Source organism: Cydia pomonella, chromosome 2, assembly GCF_033807575.1.
Source record: "Cydia pomonella isolate Wapato2018A chromosome 2, ilCydPomo1, whole genome shotgun sequence".
Taxonomy (NCBI): domain Eukaryota; kingdom Metazoa; phylum Arthropoda; class Insecta; order Lepidoptera; family Tortricidae; genus Cydia; species Cydia pomonella.
Genome location: NC_084704.1, coordinates 11991136 through 12010560, shown reverse-complemented (window position 1 = coordinate 12010560; position 19425 = coordinate 11991136). Strand labels below are relative to the sequence as shown.

The 19425-nt window shown below is 35.3% G+C and overlaps 1 protein-coding gene across 5 annotated transcripts in view; it reads right to left on the bottom strand.

Moving 5' to 3' along the window:
- Positions 1-19425, bottom strand: part of LOC133534363 (protein trachealess) — a 206787-nt gene that overhangs the window by 45106 nt on the left and 142256 nt on the right. For 2 of the 5 annotated variants that reach the window (XM_061873474.1, XM_061873479.1), the window contains exon 1: positions 9110-10334. The exons of the other annotated variants lie outside the window; for them this stretch is intronic. In XM_061873474.1, coding sequence (XP_061729458.1) covers positions 9110-9321 — 212 coding nt within the window. In that variant the 5' untranslated portion in view covers positions 9322-10334. Of the gene's footprint in view, positions 1-9109; positions 10335-19425 lie in introns of those variants that run through there. 5 annotated transcript variants of the gene reach the window in all.

Here is a 19425-nt window from a genome sequence, read left to right as displayed (position 1 = left end):
ATTGTAATAATTCATAATAACATTTTCTTTTTTATCTCAACCTAACCCTATATTAATCTAACCAAACTCTACATAATATGTAATTTTTCTCGCATTAAATTGATTATACTTGTGAAAATGACGCACATTTTCTCCTGTTTTCTCTAATAGTTCCAATAGAAAAATCATGATTTACTGCCCAGTGGTGTAGCGCGCGCCGCCCTGGACAAAATTCTGGACAAAAATAAATAACGCAGTGTGCCCGAGGGACGGGCGATTGGGCAAATTGCGCTCTTTAGGCGGACGCTAATAATCACGTCATATCCAATTTTCGTTTCAAACGGGAGAGGAATACCAATGGGCGTTGATTGAATGAGTTTGTCTTAGACTAAGGTAGTTTCGATGAATAAAGATAGTAGCATTTATGCAGTATTTTGATTGATTTAATTAAGCTGGATCGTCACTCGTCGTTTTTCAAGCAATAGTTTTTGTATATTTTTGTCTTAACTATTTTATTATTTTATTTTGTCAACCATATAATTTTTATTACAAATACAAAAAAAGTATTCTTTGATTCAAGTATGTACATGTCTAAAATCGCAAAAATAAAATACAAAAAATATTAAACAATTCATAATACAATCACAATCCAGAGATTCAAGAGTAAGCAACTCGTTAATTATTATTTTTATATGCTAATACATCCATGTTATAATTAACGCCGTTAAAATAATTGTATGAAGTGTCGAATAGTCACACATTCCATTCATACAAATACGGCAATTAATGAGTAATCATGACTACATACATTACTAACACGCAGTAATTAATTTGCATTAACTGCATGTTTAGCGCCTCCGTGGAATGTCCATTTAATAAGACGACACAAAACACCCTCTTGTAAAAACGAATTATGCAAACAATTGACATATCATTTCATAACATTACTTTGTTAAACTCATGCTATATATGTGAGGTATTAGTAATAAAAACCTTATTCCATACAAATAAAGTTTGTATTATGTATAATACCAGACTAATGTTTTGTTCAGTCAACCCTTGATGAACACACCCCAGTGGGCAGCGATCCAACTTTACGGACAAAAAATGACCAATCTGCTAGACGCGTCGATACGGCTATGACTAATGATGCCCGCAAATTGCCTGGCTCGCAACTGGAAAATTGTTTCATTCATAAAGATTGCCCGGCTTTAAGGATGGAGATTTGATGAATAAAATAGTGGCCCCTTACGCTGTCAGACGGACAAATGTTTGTATTAACATTATCGTGCACGGATTGGATACCATTTTTCTTTGATATCCCTTTTTTGGGGATCGTTAGAATCATTTGACATTGTCTGTGGTAACATCTGCAGTGTCATTTTTAGTATAATGATCTGTAGGATAACTTAATACTTAAGTTATTTTTTGATAGCCAGCTCTAAAAACATTTTGGTTGTACCTAACGTATAAAACGAGTTATCCGTTCTAATATGTAGGTGTCAAAAATAAATAGGTATCTTATAAGCATTATAAATAAAAAATGTAGTCGAGAAAAAATAAATTAAGTGATAATCATGTAACACATAAAACCTAGTAATACATATGTATTTACACTACAAAACATTGCCCGACTCAACTCTATATGACTCAGTTACCAGTCAAAATACTCCTTACGTTTCGATCCCAGACAGTCACAGGCACATTCGCAACTAAACAAAACTAGTCGAATTAGCAATACAAAGGCTGCATTGAGCGGCAATTGAAAGGCGAAGAAAATAATAGTTATTTGCAATAATCGGAGGGACGCTTGATTGCGCCCCGGGCGGACATTTTTGCCAATTTTTGTCTAGTTGTTGCTTTAGTTAAACCAATGGGATTTCGGTGTATTTTGTTCGTTTAAAATTTATTTTAAACGTTGACCAATATAAAGTTTTATCTTTATAAAAAAAAAAAAAGCATTTATTTCGGACAATATCCATAGGTAATATGTGTTTATGTGTAATGTGTGCTTTTAATAACTCAAATGTACATATTATAGGAGGACTACTGTAGCCGTATTACATATCAAACGTGACATACAATAAATGCATTTCAGAGGATATACATATAATAGTCGCCTGTTTTATTGCATACCTATATCATTCTGAGGGCCTACCGCGAATACCGAAGTTTCGCAAGTTGCGAGCATCTTTCTCCTTTACCACAATTAAGGCGTAATTAGAGTGACAGAGAAAAATGCCTGCAATTTGCGAACTTCGGTCTTCGCGATAGACTCTCGGATTTTGAAAAAATATAAAGTCCTACAACAACGTACCATTTTCGCTCCCATTAAGCTTTAACCTATTATTCTTTCAACGTTTCCACACACATCTTAAGTCTCAAATAACCCTGATCTGATCACCCTCAACCCTAAAAGAAAGAATTAAACAAGTCGGGGTCAGCCTGATGAGGTAAAGGGGAAATAATTGATCATTTTCGGGACACTTGTCCCGCTGTTAATCCCACTGTCCAGTGTGATCGATCGGCTCTGAGTAAGGAATGTCTATTAAATTGAAGAAAGACTTGTGTTTTTGCGAAAGTTAAGTTTTGATCAAGATTATAGGTATCTTACGTGGTCCATGTCGTGACATTGCTGAAGTCTAGGATTACTTAAGTAGGTACAAATAAATAAATAAAAATAATAAACTGTATATAGCGATCTAATTAATTTTAGTTAGGTGTATATTACGGTGTAATAGATATTATAAGACAACCCTACAATTTTAAAAACTTGTCGGATGAGTGAATTTAAAGTTTTAAACTGTCGTGACTTTTTTTTGTAGTTTTAAGCAGTTTATCTTGTGTTTGACTCATGTAAAATTAGCTTCATGGATGAGGTTTGTAATCGTAGGTAGGGACCTAAATTAATTTTAATAGCTTGATAAGGCATTGGTATGTCATACCTGTTTTTGCTGTTTTTGTCAATATTTTTAATACGCTTTACATACGCATGTAGGATTTTTTCTGTCAAAATCCAGTCGAGTGCAACGATTGGTATCAGAACATTAATTTTACGTTACAAAAATAGCCCGCAACGCAATAAAATTATCTTAAACCGCAGACGGTTGTCTGGTTTTTTAAAATCGAATGTTTTTTTTATACTTTTGTTCATTTCCAAATAACAGTTAATAATCGATTTGGTTCTGGAAAAAAACTTTTATTCAAAATGAGGTTCGATTGTGACGTTTTTATTTTAGTGCAATTGAAGAGAAATCGTTGACGATTTGGATATCTTTTTAATTTCATTGTAAATATTTTTGCTATGTGCTTTTCGTATACGATATTTATCCAGCGCTTTGTTTTTTTATGTTATATGAATGAACCTTTTCCTCGCCAGAGCATATAAATTTTAGGTTACAAGTATTACTAGGTTGCTAATTGAAAACAAATCACGATTTTTCTGTTTGTCTGTCCGAGTTGTATGTTCGAAGATACAAGGTCCCCATGCAGGACAAGCTTCGGGTGAAGGAAATTCGGAAAATAGCCGGCGTACTTACATTTCCGGCGTATGGTATGAATCATGTGAATATTGTATCAGTTATCATGGAATAGATAGTAGGTGTTTTTTCGGTCGGTTGGTAAAAAGCGGCCGTACGGCGGCGCGGCGCGACGAATCGCAGTGACTTGCCGGTTGCTGATTGAGCTCGGCTTCTGTGCCACTACAGGGTGTTATATAGTCGATAATTCTGCTGGTTGAGTGGTATATAAAAACTGAAACAGTAAAAATGTCCTTCCTATACCCGAAAGTAAGGACACTCACCAGCCACATCATGCCAGACAATAGCTTAGACTATACTTGTACCTGGCTGTTCTTGCTAGTAGAAAAGTAATACAAATGAATAGGAAATTTATCATAATTAAAATATTTATAGTTACAATTAAATAATAAATATTGAACATTCTTACACAAAACTAAGCCCCACAGTAAGCTCAAGAAGGCTAGTGTTGTGGGTACTCATACAACGATAAATATAATATATAAATACTCAAATACATAGAAAACACCCATGACTCAGGAAAAAATATCCGTGCACACCACACGAATAAATGCCCTTACTGGGATTCGAACTCAGCACCATCGGCTTTACTACTTACTTACTTACTACCTGTAGTAAGTAAGTAAGTAAGTAGTAAAGCCCCTGTGGTCACTACCCACTAAGGCCAGACCAGAACCGACGAAAAAGTAATTTACGGACCTAATTAATCAGTTTGTTATTGAATCTTACCTGCAAGTTTAAATAAGGATAGGTCCTTACTTTAGATGGACAGAATTACATTTTTAATCTTTGGTCTATTTTTGATTTAGGTTGAATGAATCATCAACATACTTATTTTTGTTTGGAGTTAGGCAGTTTTGAAAAAGCAAACCAATTCATTATATCATTTAAATAGTGCCGAAGCAATCAATATTAAACAAATATTGGAAAAGCAAAGAAGTTCATTACACGTCAGTCAAGTGGCACCATAAACCAGGTAGAATCTGAGTTAATAAATTTGGGATCAACCTGTACGCATCCGATAAAAAGTAACACTAGACAAAACGTAATAGATCCATATATTTATAAAAAGGGCTAGCTATAATATCTTCCAAAGCATAGGTAACAAATATTTTTATTTTAATGTGTATCTCAACAGGACAGGGTCTATTATTACATGAAACGAATCGTTTTTATGAACTCGATGAATCAAATAATTATGTCTTTGATAGAGTTTGAGATCTGATGTCGTAGTTTGCAAATCAAAATAGTTTGAAGGAAACCATAAAGAAGTCTCAACTAATAGAAATTAAAAAAAAAGTGGCTGTGACATAATCGGACAGACAGACGGACATGACGAATCTATAAGGGTTCCTTTTTTTGCCATTTGGCTACGGAACCCTAATATAAGTAGATGGGTGTCTTTTAAAACATTTGTTTTTGGAGTTTTATAAAGTAACAATTGATATAAGTAAGTACCTAATATGTAGCTACTACATGATTGGTACTCATATTTACTTTTATACATTATTCTCCTGTCACCCATATAGCTAATAATTTAACACAAGAATCTACGGTCATGATATTCATACACAATTGAACATATGACTATTATGGCCGTATTATCTATAGTAACCTATTTCCTATAGTAATTACAAGCCTGTTCAGTCCAACGGGGCCTAGGCAAGTGACAAAATTCCAATTCTTAGTCAAAAGTGGCTGTTCGTTGGTTGAAATGGTTGATTACTATTTTCTTGCAATAAATCTTTACTCTCACCAATAAATCCTGTTTTTACTCCAACATTTTGATCCCTTTCAGTACTTAAACCCCACTAACGGTTGCGTTATTCGTTATAATGTCCCTTAATTGTGGTTACGAGGGCTCCCGAGATTTCTCGATTGCGGTCGAAACACTTTTTGCTGGAATCGATTGAATTCGATTTTCGTCGGAAACGTCGTGATTTGGTTACTGTTTATTGGATAAAATTAAATTGTAATGTTTTTTTGGTTTGAAATTTCAACGTGTTATGAAATAATCGTTTAAATAAATTCTGCAAGTTACCTGAACAAAATGTACAACACGTTTTTTGTGATTTAATAATTAAATACTTTCAATTATAAAAACCTTTGCACTTCTTTCATTGTCAATGACTAGTCTACAAGGACTTAAGAGTTATTTTAACTTGATTTATGTAGTGTATCTGGAGTCAAAACTTCAATGACAATCTAATGAAGTTAGTTTCATAAAAACACTTTTTAATCTAGTTTCTTACATTTTCAAATATTACCTACTTAAATGTGATGGTGAATATGTTGGTCCAGTTTTTTACGCAGAATGCATGCTTCAAAAGCATTTCTTTATGATTTAGACACGGTCTTTATTTTTCAATCAAAATATCTTAGACAACGGATATGGTGTTTTTGTATGAAATTCTATCGGTTTGGAGCGTTTAGAAATTTTGATGAGGTGTGAAAGGGTTTTTATTCAGTGATTGAGTCAAAATGTTTTTGTTTTCAATATAATAGAATTTAAATGAGGTCCTGTTACATTAAGTAGTTTCATGAGTTTTTGTTATTATACATGTGTATATCGATGTTTTTGTTTCAATTAATAAATAAATAATTCAGCCTATATACGTCCCACTGCTGGGCTCGGGCATCGTCTCATGTACGAGAGAGATTGGTTAATAATCTCAATGCTTGTCGAAAGCAGGTTAGAAACTCCACTTTGAATTCCTTGCGGGTGTTTCGTTTCCAACCCGTGTGAAGTCTAAAAGAGGAGTTATAAAATGTTTATAAGTTATAGGTACGTTTAATAAATATATGTCTTTTAACTAATCATTATGTTTTCTCTACATTCTTCGTTACATCATTGTATCTAATTTCAAATACGTGTCTGTCAGTTGGTCCATTCAAGTCTCCAACCCGTTCAGTTTAGTTGGAAATGACGCGTGTTTCAAGTTTATTACTCGCGTGTCCGTCAATGAAACCGGACCGGCGCAGGCGCATGATCTTGATTAAGCTTATGTAACTCTGTGGGTAGACGATTTTGATACTTGGTTAGTGGAACCTTGTTACCTAGTGCCTGAGTGAGCTCAAAATCAAGCTGACGACAATTTTTTTTTTTATGTAGGTACCAAACTTGTTTTGTAGTAATTTTGTAAAGCGTGTTTCGTTTGTCGAAGATCGGAGTAATAAAGTGTGTAGGTACTAGTAATTAAAATATGTACAAAAAGAAAGAAGAAAGACTGAATCGATGAAGCGTATTATGTATTAGCGTAATATAAATATAAAAGAGCCTTCTTCCTAGCATTATTCGCGTCCATTGCTGGTCATTATGCCTCTTTCATAGATTTCCGTGTTGTTCTAAATGCAGCGGTTCTATGCGCGATTCGGTTCGGCGGCCTTTCCGTCTTTTTAATATCGTTCGACCGTCTGGCTCGTGGCTTTCCGTCATTTCAGCATCCCAATCGATGTCTCCTATAACAGGGGGCCTACCGCGAAAACCGAAATTCGTTTCCGAAAAAAAAAAAGAGTTACCAAATTAGAGTGACAAAGAAAAATGCCCGCAATTGACGAACTTCGATTTTCGCGGTAGGCCCCCAGTACTTAGCTGGCCACATCGGTCGTCATCCTGCGACAAATATGGCCGCTTCAATTGCGCAATTCTTATGGTGATTAATCATAACTAGATGTCAAAATGTACGTTCTAATTGGCCTCCATGTCTCACAGGCGTAGACCATAGCTGGGAGGACGCATTGGTTGTAAACCCTGGTTTTCAGTTAGGTATAGCTTCCGTGGTTTCCAGTTATTGTTTCCCTGGTTTTCTATTTCTAGGTGATCCAAATTCAAAATTAGATCCAAAATTAGAAGTTGCAACAGAAATGCCATTTTAAAGGACCGCTGAAGACCCATTGTATAAAGTGCAGTTTTACCCAAGATACATAACCCGCATCTAGTAAAAATCTGTAAATAATTTAGTAGTAAAAAGAAGAGAAAAATAACTACAAAGTTTATCCTCGTCGTCATAGACTACCCACATTTTGTACTAAATGGGTAAAATTCTCAGCCCAATTAACATTTGACTTTAGTCTTTATATTTTGTCATCGGATCTCATTATAATTTACGACTGCTTATTACTTGCCGAGAACAAGGGAACATAGAGGCTCAATTCTCGTTTATTTTGCCGCACAAAACGAATATCAAGATCGTATCTTACTGTTATACTTAAGTTTTGAACAATAATTGGGAGTTACGTAGTTTTGTTTTGCTCTGTCTTTAATACCGTCAAATGTGCATTTGTAGCTATAGCAATATTTCACGTCTCCTGGAAATTATTTTATAAAGCATTTATCGATCTTCTAGCATAGTAGTGACAAAGAGCCTGGGTTCTGTCCCGGGAAGATTTATTCGTTCCTGAGTTATGGACGATTGTTCCTCGTGTAAGCTATGGCGATAGAGATATCCGAGTCCATAACTTTAGTAACCGCTAAAGATGTGTCTGTTTGTATAGGTAAATCCAGCCACATTTGGAGCCATGGCGAAGGTAAGCGGAGTCACGAGGAAGATAACATCTTTATTTCCAGGTCGTATACAACTTGTTATTGTACTTATACAGCCTTTGTTCGCATTGTTGTAGGTACTTACCAAGAAATTGTTTCGGATTAATTGCTTTTAAATTTTGGAAAATTGTGATAGGTAGTACATTGAAGATATTAAATGAGTTGTACAGTTCCTAAGTTTTGATGAACACTTCCTAGTAACAGGATTTTATTGGTTGGTTTTAAATAAAAGTATTATAATTAATTCGATATATGTTTAGGATATCAAATATATGGCATTGGCATCCCACAAAAAATATTCAAAAGGACCCTAAGAAGAATTAGTATGTAGCTGAAATTGGATGAATTTTAATATGTATTCCAATTAGAACGCTTCCTATTGCATCTACTTTTCTACCAAACTTACGCAGGTAAAAATATTTAGATTTTATTTTGAACTTTAAAGCAATAATATCCATTTTTTTTAAATTGTTATGATTCATGAGTGGCTGTGCTTACTTCCTGTTCACATTATTTTCTAAGTGAGGTAACAACTGTCATTAAGTTAGCACAAAATGTTTAGGAACAAGTATGACGGCTTTAGAGATACGAATCAGAATTTTAAACGTTGCTCTTGCGCAGGTTTATTGTCTTGTTAAACGTTTATTCCTTATCATTGTCAAACCTGTTAAAATGCCATTAACGTGTTTTACGGCCGTTGAGTTTTGGCGAGTTGGGGAATGTTTTTGCAATATATGTTAAATCACATCTTATATTATAATATTTGGAAGCGTCAATAAGAAGAAGCACATAAAAACATAATGCCAATTAGTGTTAAATGCAAATTAAATTATTTCTCATATTTGATGGCTTATTGTTGTTTAATAAATATTATTAATGCAGGAAATCTAACAGTTGATTAAGGTGCATTATTTAGGTATAATATGGATAAGACATCAGATATGAGAGTCTATAAAAACTTTTAACACTTCCGTGACCAAGCTTGGCGAGTCCTTGGTATCGAAGGTGTTAACTTAAAAACTAAAAAATAAGAAAAAATGAAACGTGCCCAGGTTCGAGATTGGTTGCTGGTTGCTGGCGACAGATATCCGGGCTTGTCTGTACGAACCAGGAATGGGTGAAGGCCGGGTTCAGCGCCGGGTTGAGGCCCGGGGCCGGCCCGGGCAGCCCCATCACCCCGGGCAACCCGCCCCCCCTCTGGTGGTGGTGGAACCCAGACGCCACTGCGTAGTCCATGGCCACTGCCTGATACGGCAACATCACTTAAATTCCCCGACACATCCCAACTATCAAAACTGTTCCTTGTCTATGGTCACGTAAACACTACCAGCTGTTCCGAATTTCAGTCCGATGTCACTTCAGTTATCAAACAAGCTCTATTTTGGGTGATCATTTACGGGTAGTCGCCGGGGAAATGTCACGCACAACCACCCACTTAATAAATATTCTGGGCATATATCCGTTTTTACGCGGACGTGACCCGCGCGCTACTGTCCGCTCTTCACGTACAGAGACCGATTATCGAAAACAGTTGCATGCGTCCCCCTCCTGCGGCCGCGGACGTGCAACTGAAACGAAGCACGCGCCAAACGCGACTCTATCACACAACCTAGACACCCCGATGCACCTTCGGCTCGCGGAGAGGGACGCCGCTAGCCCACCGTTAAGGATGGCGTCATCGATCGGTCGTCATCGCGAAGTTAAAAGGCTGCGTCGTTACACGGGCCGTAATAGGCGGTTACGTGATTGGGCGTGGCCTGAGCTATTAAGTTGAATAGTCGCGTTGTGATTGGTTGAAATTGGTAGTAGTCGTCTACGTGATATGTTCAGGAATACGTTTATAGCTAGCTCATAGAATATAATAAGTGAGTTGTAGTTTGGATGCGCGCCAGTCGGACCGGCGTGTTGTGGTTTCCATTCCCGTTTGTGTAATGGTTTTTAATTATTAGTTTAGGGCCGTTAATGGGTTAGTTGCGTGTTGTTCGGATGCGTTTAGGTGAATGAACGGGGGCGTGGCTAACTGATCTATTGATTGACAGGCAGTCTGCAGAAGCGATGCAAAAACTAAAGCCTACTAGACGAGTAGGAGCAATATAATTGTACCTTGCCAGTTTATTTATAGGTAGTTTCCACTTTGTTGCCATATTACGTTTTTGTGCGGTTTTGGACCAATCGCCAATCGCTAGTATACAATTCATTGACTCTACATTTAAGTACATTACCACAGTACAAAATCCCTAGAGTCCCTTCAACTTAAAAACTAAGCACTTAAGTATAAAAAAAAAGTATCGGGTTATGGTGTAAACAAAAACTACCGTATTTTGTAAAGTAGGTCTCTAACTATTAGTACCTCTGTACTAAAGGGTTCTGATTGTACAGTGTATACTTATAGGTTCTTTACCTTAATCTATTACAGTAAGGTGAAAAAATGGAAATACATATTTATGAACTCGACTGTAATAATCTAATAATAGATTATGAGTTGTTATACAAATGCATGTTACGATATGTCAGCATCAAAAGTGACATTGCTGGTTGAAGAAACGTCACTTTTGACACAGAAAGATCATATTTATAAAAAATTCAGATAAAGTTAATTACCTGTTTTTACAAACTGATTACTTCTCTAGGATATCTCGCAGTCGTGTTCTGATTTTAACAACCATTTATGACTTAGATCAGATCCATAATTAATCCAGATCTAATTCATAACATAACCTACCTACGTAACCGTTGAATATTAACATTGCATTAAGAACAACAAAAGTCCGTAGCACTGACATTAGATCTACGTGATAATTGTCCTTATCAGTGCTACGACTGCTACGCCGTTTCAGCGTAGAGCTGTAGCCAATGTCGCGAAATTACGTATTAGGAAAACTGCAAATCTTGAAAGTGAATTAAATAATTTTAGGTTCTTTTTAGTTTAACAAATGTAACAGATAGTACTCATATATTCGTCAGTAACTTCAAAATATGTATTTCACGATATGAAATCGATACAATTCACTGAACGGAGGAAAATATCTGTAAAGGCAACTAGCTATCATAGAAGAGAAAGTTGCCAGAAGCACAACTACGCCCTTAAATTTATTGATAATCAAATACAAATGCAATCCGCCACATGCTTCGTCAAAACACAAATATAATCCGCATATGCATCGTCACAAACTTGTTGTACCTTAACACTAAAACAACTTATCTTCCTTACTTAAACATCCTAAATCCTAATAACTTAAGCTGCCTGTTGAAGTGTGTAGTAAGTTATCTACAAGACGTTAGCTCCTGATAGACACATCAAATAAAGTTAATAAATATGTAAGAAATTATTATCTTTTATCTATTAGAAATTGCTCCTTTGAGCCGTGTCATTAAATATGGGACAACGCCAAAAAGATGATGATGAATCTATTGGAAAAACAACTTGTATACATATACAACGTGTTACACCAGCTACTAAAAGTCATACATACATACAGAACAACTTTTACTGTGGGACCAACCCTGAAACCGCGAAGAGCAAATGGACTCCCCCATATATTTTGGCTGGCTGATGTTGATATCTTATATGGGAGAGTAATTTTTTTTTATTGCGATTTGGGGATTGGTCTCATAGTAAAAGTTGCTCAATATGACCTACTTATACAACGTGTACCCACCCCACTTTCAGTGGCTGGTGTAACACGTTGTTTATGACCTTGGCTGTGCCTAAATCTCTGAGGTTACTGTATAGTTAGATTATAGTTAGGTCCAGGAGTTATTAAAAAGTTTACTTTACCTGACGTTAATGGGCAATTTTATATTTATTTCTTGTTGGTTTAAACTACACTTTTTTTTAATTCTTTTTTATTCTAATATGAGAAATTTTGTCTCCAATCCGTTACCATTTCTCATAGACTTTGTATGACGGTAACCGAATAGAAGAAATGAAAAATATATGGAAATGTTGGGTGACTTTTTGCTCCTATTAGGATCAAACGAGCCCACGATTCAGAGTAAAAATAACATAACAAAATCTCAAATTTAAAAGAAAAGTGTAGTATAAAATGGCCCTATTATTAAAATCCACTAAAAATTCTCCATACTAGGCAAGATTTCATCTCAGTACCCACAAGAGGTAGTCCGCAATCAATATTCAGGTTCAAGTTCGCCAGTACGCCGCGCGCCTGGCAATGGCCACGGAACGAGGGTTTTGTTCAGCAGCAACGTGACTGTCCTTAACGGGCTCGTGGACTCGGGCGCCGCCGGATCAGCTGTTTGTCTACGGATACCATCGTTTCGTGAGAAAACTTTCATCTACTGAATTGTAAAGAAGTCTTTTTTCCCTACTTTTCACCTTTGAAAAATTTTCTTTATTACATATTAATATTATTATACGAAAAGCTAAAGATACAACAACACTACCTATAAATTCCTTAAATTTTTTACTCCATTGATTTTCTGACGAGGATTTTAGGACCAAATTTGACGCTTAAACTGACTAAAACTACATTATAAACTTATAATTCGTCCAAACCCGAAACTACGTCGGAATGTGATCAATCAATTGACATAAGACACTTTCAATAACAATAATAACATGACACACTTAGATATTCTTTTAGTATTTTTACATGTGCAGAATTCTTAGGAGTTGAAAGAATGAGGCTTGAATCGTGTATTTTTAATCAGGTCCGTTAAAGGGTTAATTAACTAAATAAAACCAGGTATTCTACAATCTACTAAGCGTAAATCTGGATCTAACAGCAACACAATTATCTAATTCTAACGTGCACCGGACGCTGCGGCTTCCGGCGCGTCCTAGCGTCGGATATGTGCAGTGTTGACCCATCATTACGCCGACGTTAGGTGTGTGTTGACCCATCATTATGGCAAATCATGATCATCGGGATGTGGTAGGTAGTAGTATACCGGATTTAAGCCGCGCAGCGGATTCAAACTTGTTGAGGTTAATGATTATTAAGGCCCAATTTGGGAATAAAATAAAGACTTAGTCTGAATGTATACTAAAATTGTTTGTCTGCTGTGGGCAAATTTACTTTTGGTTGCTAAACTTTTAGGTGACTACTAAGTAGTATTTCTAAACTTGCAATGTAAAAACATTACTTGAAGTAGATTCGTGATCAGTATTTTTTTACTTCAAAAACAAGTCTTAGCCACAACAACACTTAAACAAATAAATAGTTACACAAAAACACCTTTTTTTTGTTTTTACGTGACAAATTTTCCAATATAAAGCAACTTATAAAAAGAAAAAGTTCAACGAACCCTCACACGATTGGTACATTTCAAAAATCGAATGTCAAGTTCGTGGACAGGTTCAAGCACCTGTCGCATTGGTTTAAATAGAGAAAAAATAAAATCACGAATTTAACCAATAAGAAGGCAGTTTTAACACTGGTTTGTAAATGCGGTCGACGCGTAGACAGGGATGCATAGTGTGGGAAGTAGCGGTTCTATTGATTACAAGTTTATTTTTAAATTTGCGACACAACAGAGCAGCCTTGCTATTAGCGTTCTTCAATAATTGTTCATTTTATGGGCCATTTTTCTCTTATTTATTATTATTCACTTTTTTAGATTTTTTTTTTATGTTATTTCTACTCAGAATCACTTGATCCTTCGATCCCACTTGGGGAAAAAAGGTATTACAATATTTTTATTTTCATTACATTACCATTTTTCATAGCATTACCATTTTTCATTTTTCATGTTAGTATTATGATGGAAACGAAATAGAAAAAACGAAAAATGTATGGCAATGTTGTAATATTTTTTCTATTACAATCTAAAGAGCTCGTGAATCTAAGTAGAAATAACATAAACGTTCGGAAATGTAAAAAAGTGTAGTGTACAGTTTAAAAAAATGGTGCAGGATACCTAAAAATAATTAATAATTTTTTCATTTGACCGAAGAATTCATAATATTTTCTTGTTCATATACTGAGAACAATGCAGGCTATATGCCCTATTTATAAGTTTAAAAAAATACTGAGTCATACAGTTTACGCACCTCATGTTTAGTTTACGTTGAAATAATTTAGCTATCCTTTTATGAATTTATCTAAACTAGAATACCTAACTATTATTTAGAATGATACAAATATTACCAACTCAGAAAAAAATTCTATAAAATCCCGCATCGTAGCATGATAACCGCTTATTTCAAGCATTCCGCTACCTCCACCGCTATCGCCACCACTATCATACACCCCCGCGTTTCTCCGCGTCCGTATTTCGTGACCGTGTCCATCTAAACGGTCAGTTCATTGATTATGTCCAGATTCCGCCTTTACGGTACACCTACTTACTGAACCAAAATAACTATTTCGATACTGGAAAAAATGTTTTTTTAGAGAGAGAGAGAGAGACAGAAAGAGGGACAGATAGATATTAAAATAAATATAGCCATTTGGACATTTAATTCAATCTCAGGTCCATTTGGCACCGTAAAGAATTGTCTACTCGAGTGAAGTCTGGGTGATCTTAATACTGATTCGTTTTTCAGAGTAATAGTTTCGGTAATTGATTCGATTTGAATTATACCGGTGGGATTCGTTTTCGTTTTATATTGTTGAATTACTATTTTTTCATTTTTTTCTAACATCGTAAATAGGATTTAAAACTTTCGCGTTGTCAGAGCAGACACTATCACTTGGAATGACATTATTATGACATTCCAATGTTTGACAATGACATTTCATAACATCCCTATCTCTAAACACCTTTCAATATTCTACAATGTAGAATCTACATAATTACTAGCGAAGAACAAAAATTAAATGACTGGTCCTAACTCTCCAAACTCTCGGGATGGGCAACTTGGACGTATATTTTTAGGCCGCCATTTGGTTTGGATGGCAAATTTGACAGTTGTAGCACATTTTATTTAATAGATGGGAGTTTTCAGGAAATAGCGTACCCAATTAGCGTAAGTTGTTATGAAAAGTTAATCGTTGTCAGTTTTGTAACGACAATTAAGAATGAAAACTTTATGGGGATCAACTTTTTGCCTTTTTAGGGTTCCGTAGCCAAATGGCATAAAACGGAACCCTTATAGTTTCGCCATGTCCGTCTGTCTGTCTGTCTGTCTGTCTGTCTGTCTGTCTGTCTGTCTGTCTGTCTGTCCGAGGCTTTGCTCCGTGGTCGTTAGTGCTAGAAAGCTGAAATTTGGCATGGATATATAAATCAATAAAGCCGACAAAGTCGTACAATAAAATCTAAAAATTTAATTTTTTTTAGGGTACCTCCCCTACACGTAAAGTGGGGGTAAATTTTTTTTTTCGCTTCAACCCTAGAGTGTGGGGTATCGTTGGAAAGGTCTTTCAAAACTAATAGGGGTTTTCAAGAAACATTTTTTGATAAAGTGAATATATTCGGAGATAATCGCTCCGAAAGAAAAAAAAAATGTGTCCCCCCCCCTCTAACTTTTGAACCATAGGTCCAAAAAATATGAAAAAAATCGTGGAAGTAGAGCTTAACAAAGACATTAAATGAAAACTATAGCAGACATGATCAGTTTAGCTGTTTTTGAGTTATCGCAAAAAGTTTTCCCTTCATAGTAAAAAGACTTACTTTAATTAGGTACTGATTATGCAAATTTGCCTATTTGTTTAACTCGGGTGAAAGGTACCGCTTCATCCCTTGGTTAACAATTTACTATACTTTAAGCTCCAGTTTAGCTTATTGTGACGGAAGAGTAACTACGGAACCCTACACTGAGCGTGGCCCGACATGCTCTTGGCCGGTTTTTATTTTACTTTGAAATATCGCTTATAGTTTATGAATTTTTTGTCGAAACCTAAACCAAATTTTTGTTAAACCTAATGCTTAATTTTCGTTACAGAACTGACAGTGATTAACTTTTCTTAACAACTCACGCTAATTGGGTACACTATTTTCTGAAAGCTCCGAGATACGATAATATTGTTTATGAATAGTTTTTCGCTTAAACAACGTGTTTTAATTATCAAAACATTCTACTCAACCCAATTCTGTACTGCGGAAACGCTATGAAAATTGCATTAATTTCAAAAAACTGTTTGTTTGACCACCAGGATCCCCGAATTTAACAGTTCCTGATTTTTTTCTGTGGGCCTATCTAAAAGGATGTGTCTATGCTAACAGGCCGATTAACCTTCAACAGTACCTAATTTAATTGTAATTTAATATTATTCACCTGTAATTTGACACAATTAAATATAATTTTAACTTAAATGTATAGGTATTTGTGTTATTTAATTGATTTACGTTGACTTTGTTTGTTTGGTAATATTATCTAGACAAAACTTTTGTATATCTTTAAATGTAGTTTATTTTGGCTTTCAAAATGCAATTCGTTTCCTATTTTGTTCCTTAAAAAAATATTTTAGTTTCAGATCCTAATGGATTTTCTTTCCCCCCCTTAATATTGTATGCTTTAGGTAGGCTACGTAGGTATTTGGGTTGTTTGAGCCGGGTCTAATAACGTTGTTTCAAACAAAAACATCACTTTTGACATTGACTTATCCGATCCATATCGTATCTAGAGCAAATTTTTGACGTATATTAAAATTCGAATCGGGCCGCTAGTTCATATCTGCTCGGATTAACTAACTCAGTACCTGGGCGACCGAGCTTTGCTCGGTTTTAACTATTTATTTTAATATGGTGGTGTATAGGTGATAATCTACATAAACTTAAAAAGTAAAATGTGAACTGACAATTTTATTTACAATCGATTTTAACCTTACAGCACTTCTCACAGAGTAACGCCATCTATTGTCAATTTCTCTTATTACATAGGTCATTTTTTTACTAAATTAAACTTGTCTAAAATAATAAAAATTAAAAAAAAATATATAAACTTGAACATATAAAAAAAAAACAAAAGTTAGTCACCGGGCGAGATTCGAACCCGTAACACGCGTTTCTAGCCGTCCGAGTCGTGACCCGCTGGACCAGACGGACAGTGGCCGGCAACACGAAATTAGCGACCATATTCTGCGTCGAAAGAAAAACGCATGAAAACTCGAAAACACGCGTTTTCCCAAGCATAAGACTAATCTAGATCGATTGTATACCCCCAAAAAACCCCCATATACCAAATTTCAGCGAAATCGTTAGAGCCGTTTCTGAGATCACAGAAATATATATATATATTTATATATATACAAGAATTGCTCGTTTAAAGGTATAAGATATCCCTTTAAGATCAGTCTTCTTCAATCCGTATGTGTATGCGTTCCTAAACTTAGTAGGTATATTGTACAAGTTTTAAAAATTCTAGTTCAATTTGTTTTACTTTTATCCCAGTCCACAACATGGTTTACCTGAAGCAAACTCATACCGCCTAAGCTCAATCTTCGATCCGCCCCAATGGTGGCTGGTGAATTTTAATCAGCCCGATCGATGGCCCACATCCGAGGGGTCGGGCACCGGCCTTCGGGTCACTTATGCTAGCTTCGCACGTATTAATGAACTATTTTTTTAATAGCGCGAACGTGCTAAATGTTTTCCGATATCGACGTCTGACGGGATGTTTCTATGAGGGGTCATGTTGTTTTACCTGTATACGGAAGGAAAGTGTTATTACTGTTTCATTCGTAAATCAACCTGTAATTTGGTTGATTTTTTTTAGCATACTTTCGGATTGGGGACTACGATAATTGTTATCTGAGATAGACAATTTACTGACAGGTAGAGTGTTCCTATATCGACAAATTAAATTAACGATACTTTTCCCTAATACTAGTAATCGCTTTGTGTTGAATTGAATAAGTTATATAAGTACTCCCTAGAATCTGAGGTCTATATACCAATGATACCTATTGTAATAATAGTCATCGTAAAATTTGTCTTTAAATGAGATATGTAAGTGACATACTAATTACGTGTACAACACCGCGTTCCTTGCGTACCTTTTACAATTTTTAATTATAAGTAGCGTTAGGGTGGCAGTTTTCATGAGCAAATGAACGCTTCCTTTTTTGCCACTTTTTTATGGAACCTTTTTTACCAGTTTTGTGTTATTTCTAGTCAAGCTCGCGAGCCCTTTCCATCCTTATAGGTGAAAAAAAGTTTCCCGAAATTTTCATACAATTCTAACTTTTCTTTTTCTTACCGCCATGCAAAGTATATGGAGAAATGCTAACACAATAGATATAAAACTCTGGGACATTTTTAATCCCATTGGGATCGAAAGAGCTCGTGATTCTGAGTCGAAGAACACAAAATTAATGAAAAAAATACAAAATTTATGAAATTGGTTTTTTTAAGAAACGCTCAAATAACTAAAATATTAAAAAAAATATTTAATATTATCCACAACATTGACAATTATGGTGTATGAGGGTTGTCAGTATTTTGTAAACTCTGGTGTCAGTCAAATTGAGTTGAAATTTAATAACTTAAAAAAAGAAGAAGAATAATTTTGTATACTGAAACAAGGTCAAGCATGCCTTGATCACGTCACTTATCAGAGGTAGAGAGGAAGAGGAAGAGTAGGTAGATGCTGCTCCCGCTATCATTTGTGCTCATTTTTTCACCGACACTCGAGTTTGCAAAACGATTAAAATATATTCACCTGAACGTAACACACACATGAGCAGCATGACGAATGAGATGGAACGTTTCGACTCACACATTAAACAGTTATGCAAACTTTCCCACGATACTAATTAACACTTTTACACCTCATCGAGTCATTCGCGTGGCTAATTGGTCTATTGGCAGGTAATCAATAGTCATTAAATATTAATAAAGATTAACAGTGATTAATTTACCTTCTATACGAGTTCAAGTATATACAGTATGTAACAGGACGAAAAGCAAAGAAAGAGACCCATTAATGTTTAGGTCATAATGAACTACTTTAATTAAATCACGACAAACATTTGGCTGTTTTATAGTTACATTTTGCTGGTCCGATGTTGAAATTATCCTATGGGAGAGTTCATTTTTGCGATTTCGGGGTTGGTGCCATAATAAAAGTTGCTCAGTATGACCTAAACATTAATGTGTCCCTTTCTTTGCCTTTCGTTCTGTTTACATACTGTATTTTCAAGCTTCCAATCGAATTACTCCAAGCTTGTGAGTCCCCGTAACTGATATTGTAGAAATTCCATATAAGGTATTTACAAGTATTAATATGTGCCTACCTTACCTGCTGCTCATACCTGCATTCTCATTAAATAGTCACAATTGAACCTAAGTTAAACTTACCCCGTTTCAGCAATTTAACGATAAGTTATGCGTTCAGTCCAATGTTCATTATCTTATTGTTAGTTCACTTGAGCGAAACGCAAAAGTAAATAGGTACATAAATTACAGAAAAATCGTGTGAACATCTACTAGTATATTGATTATCTGAAAAACCACAACTAA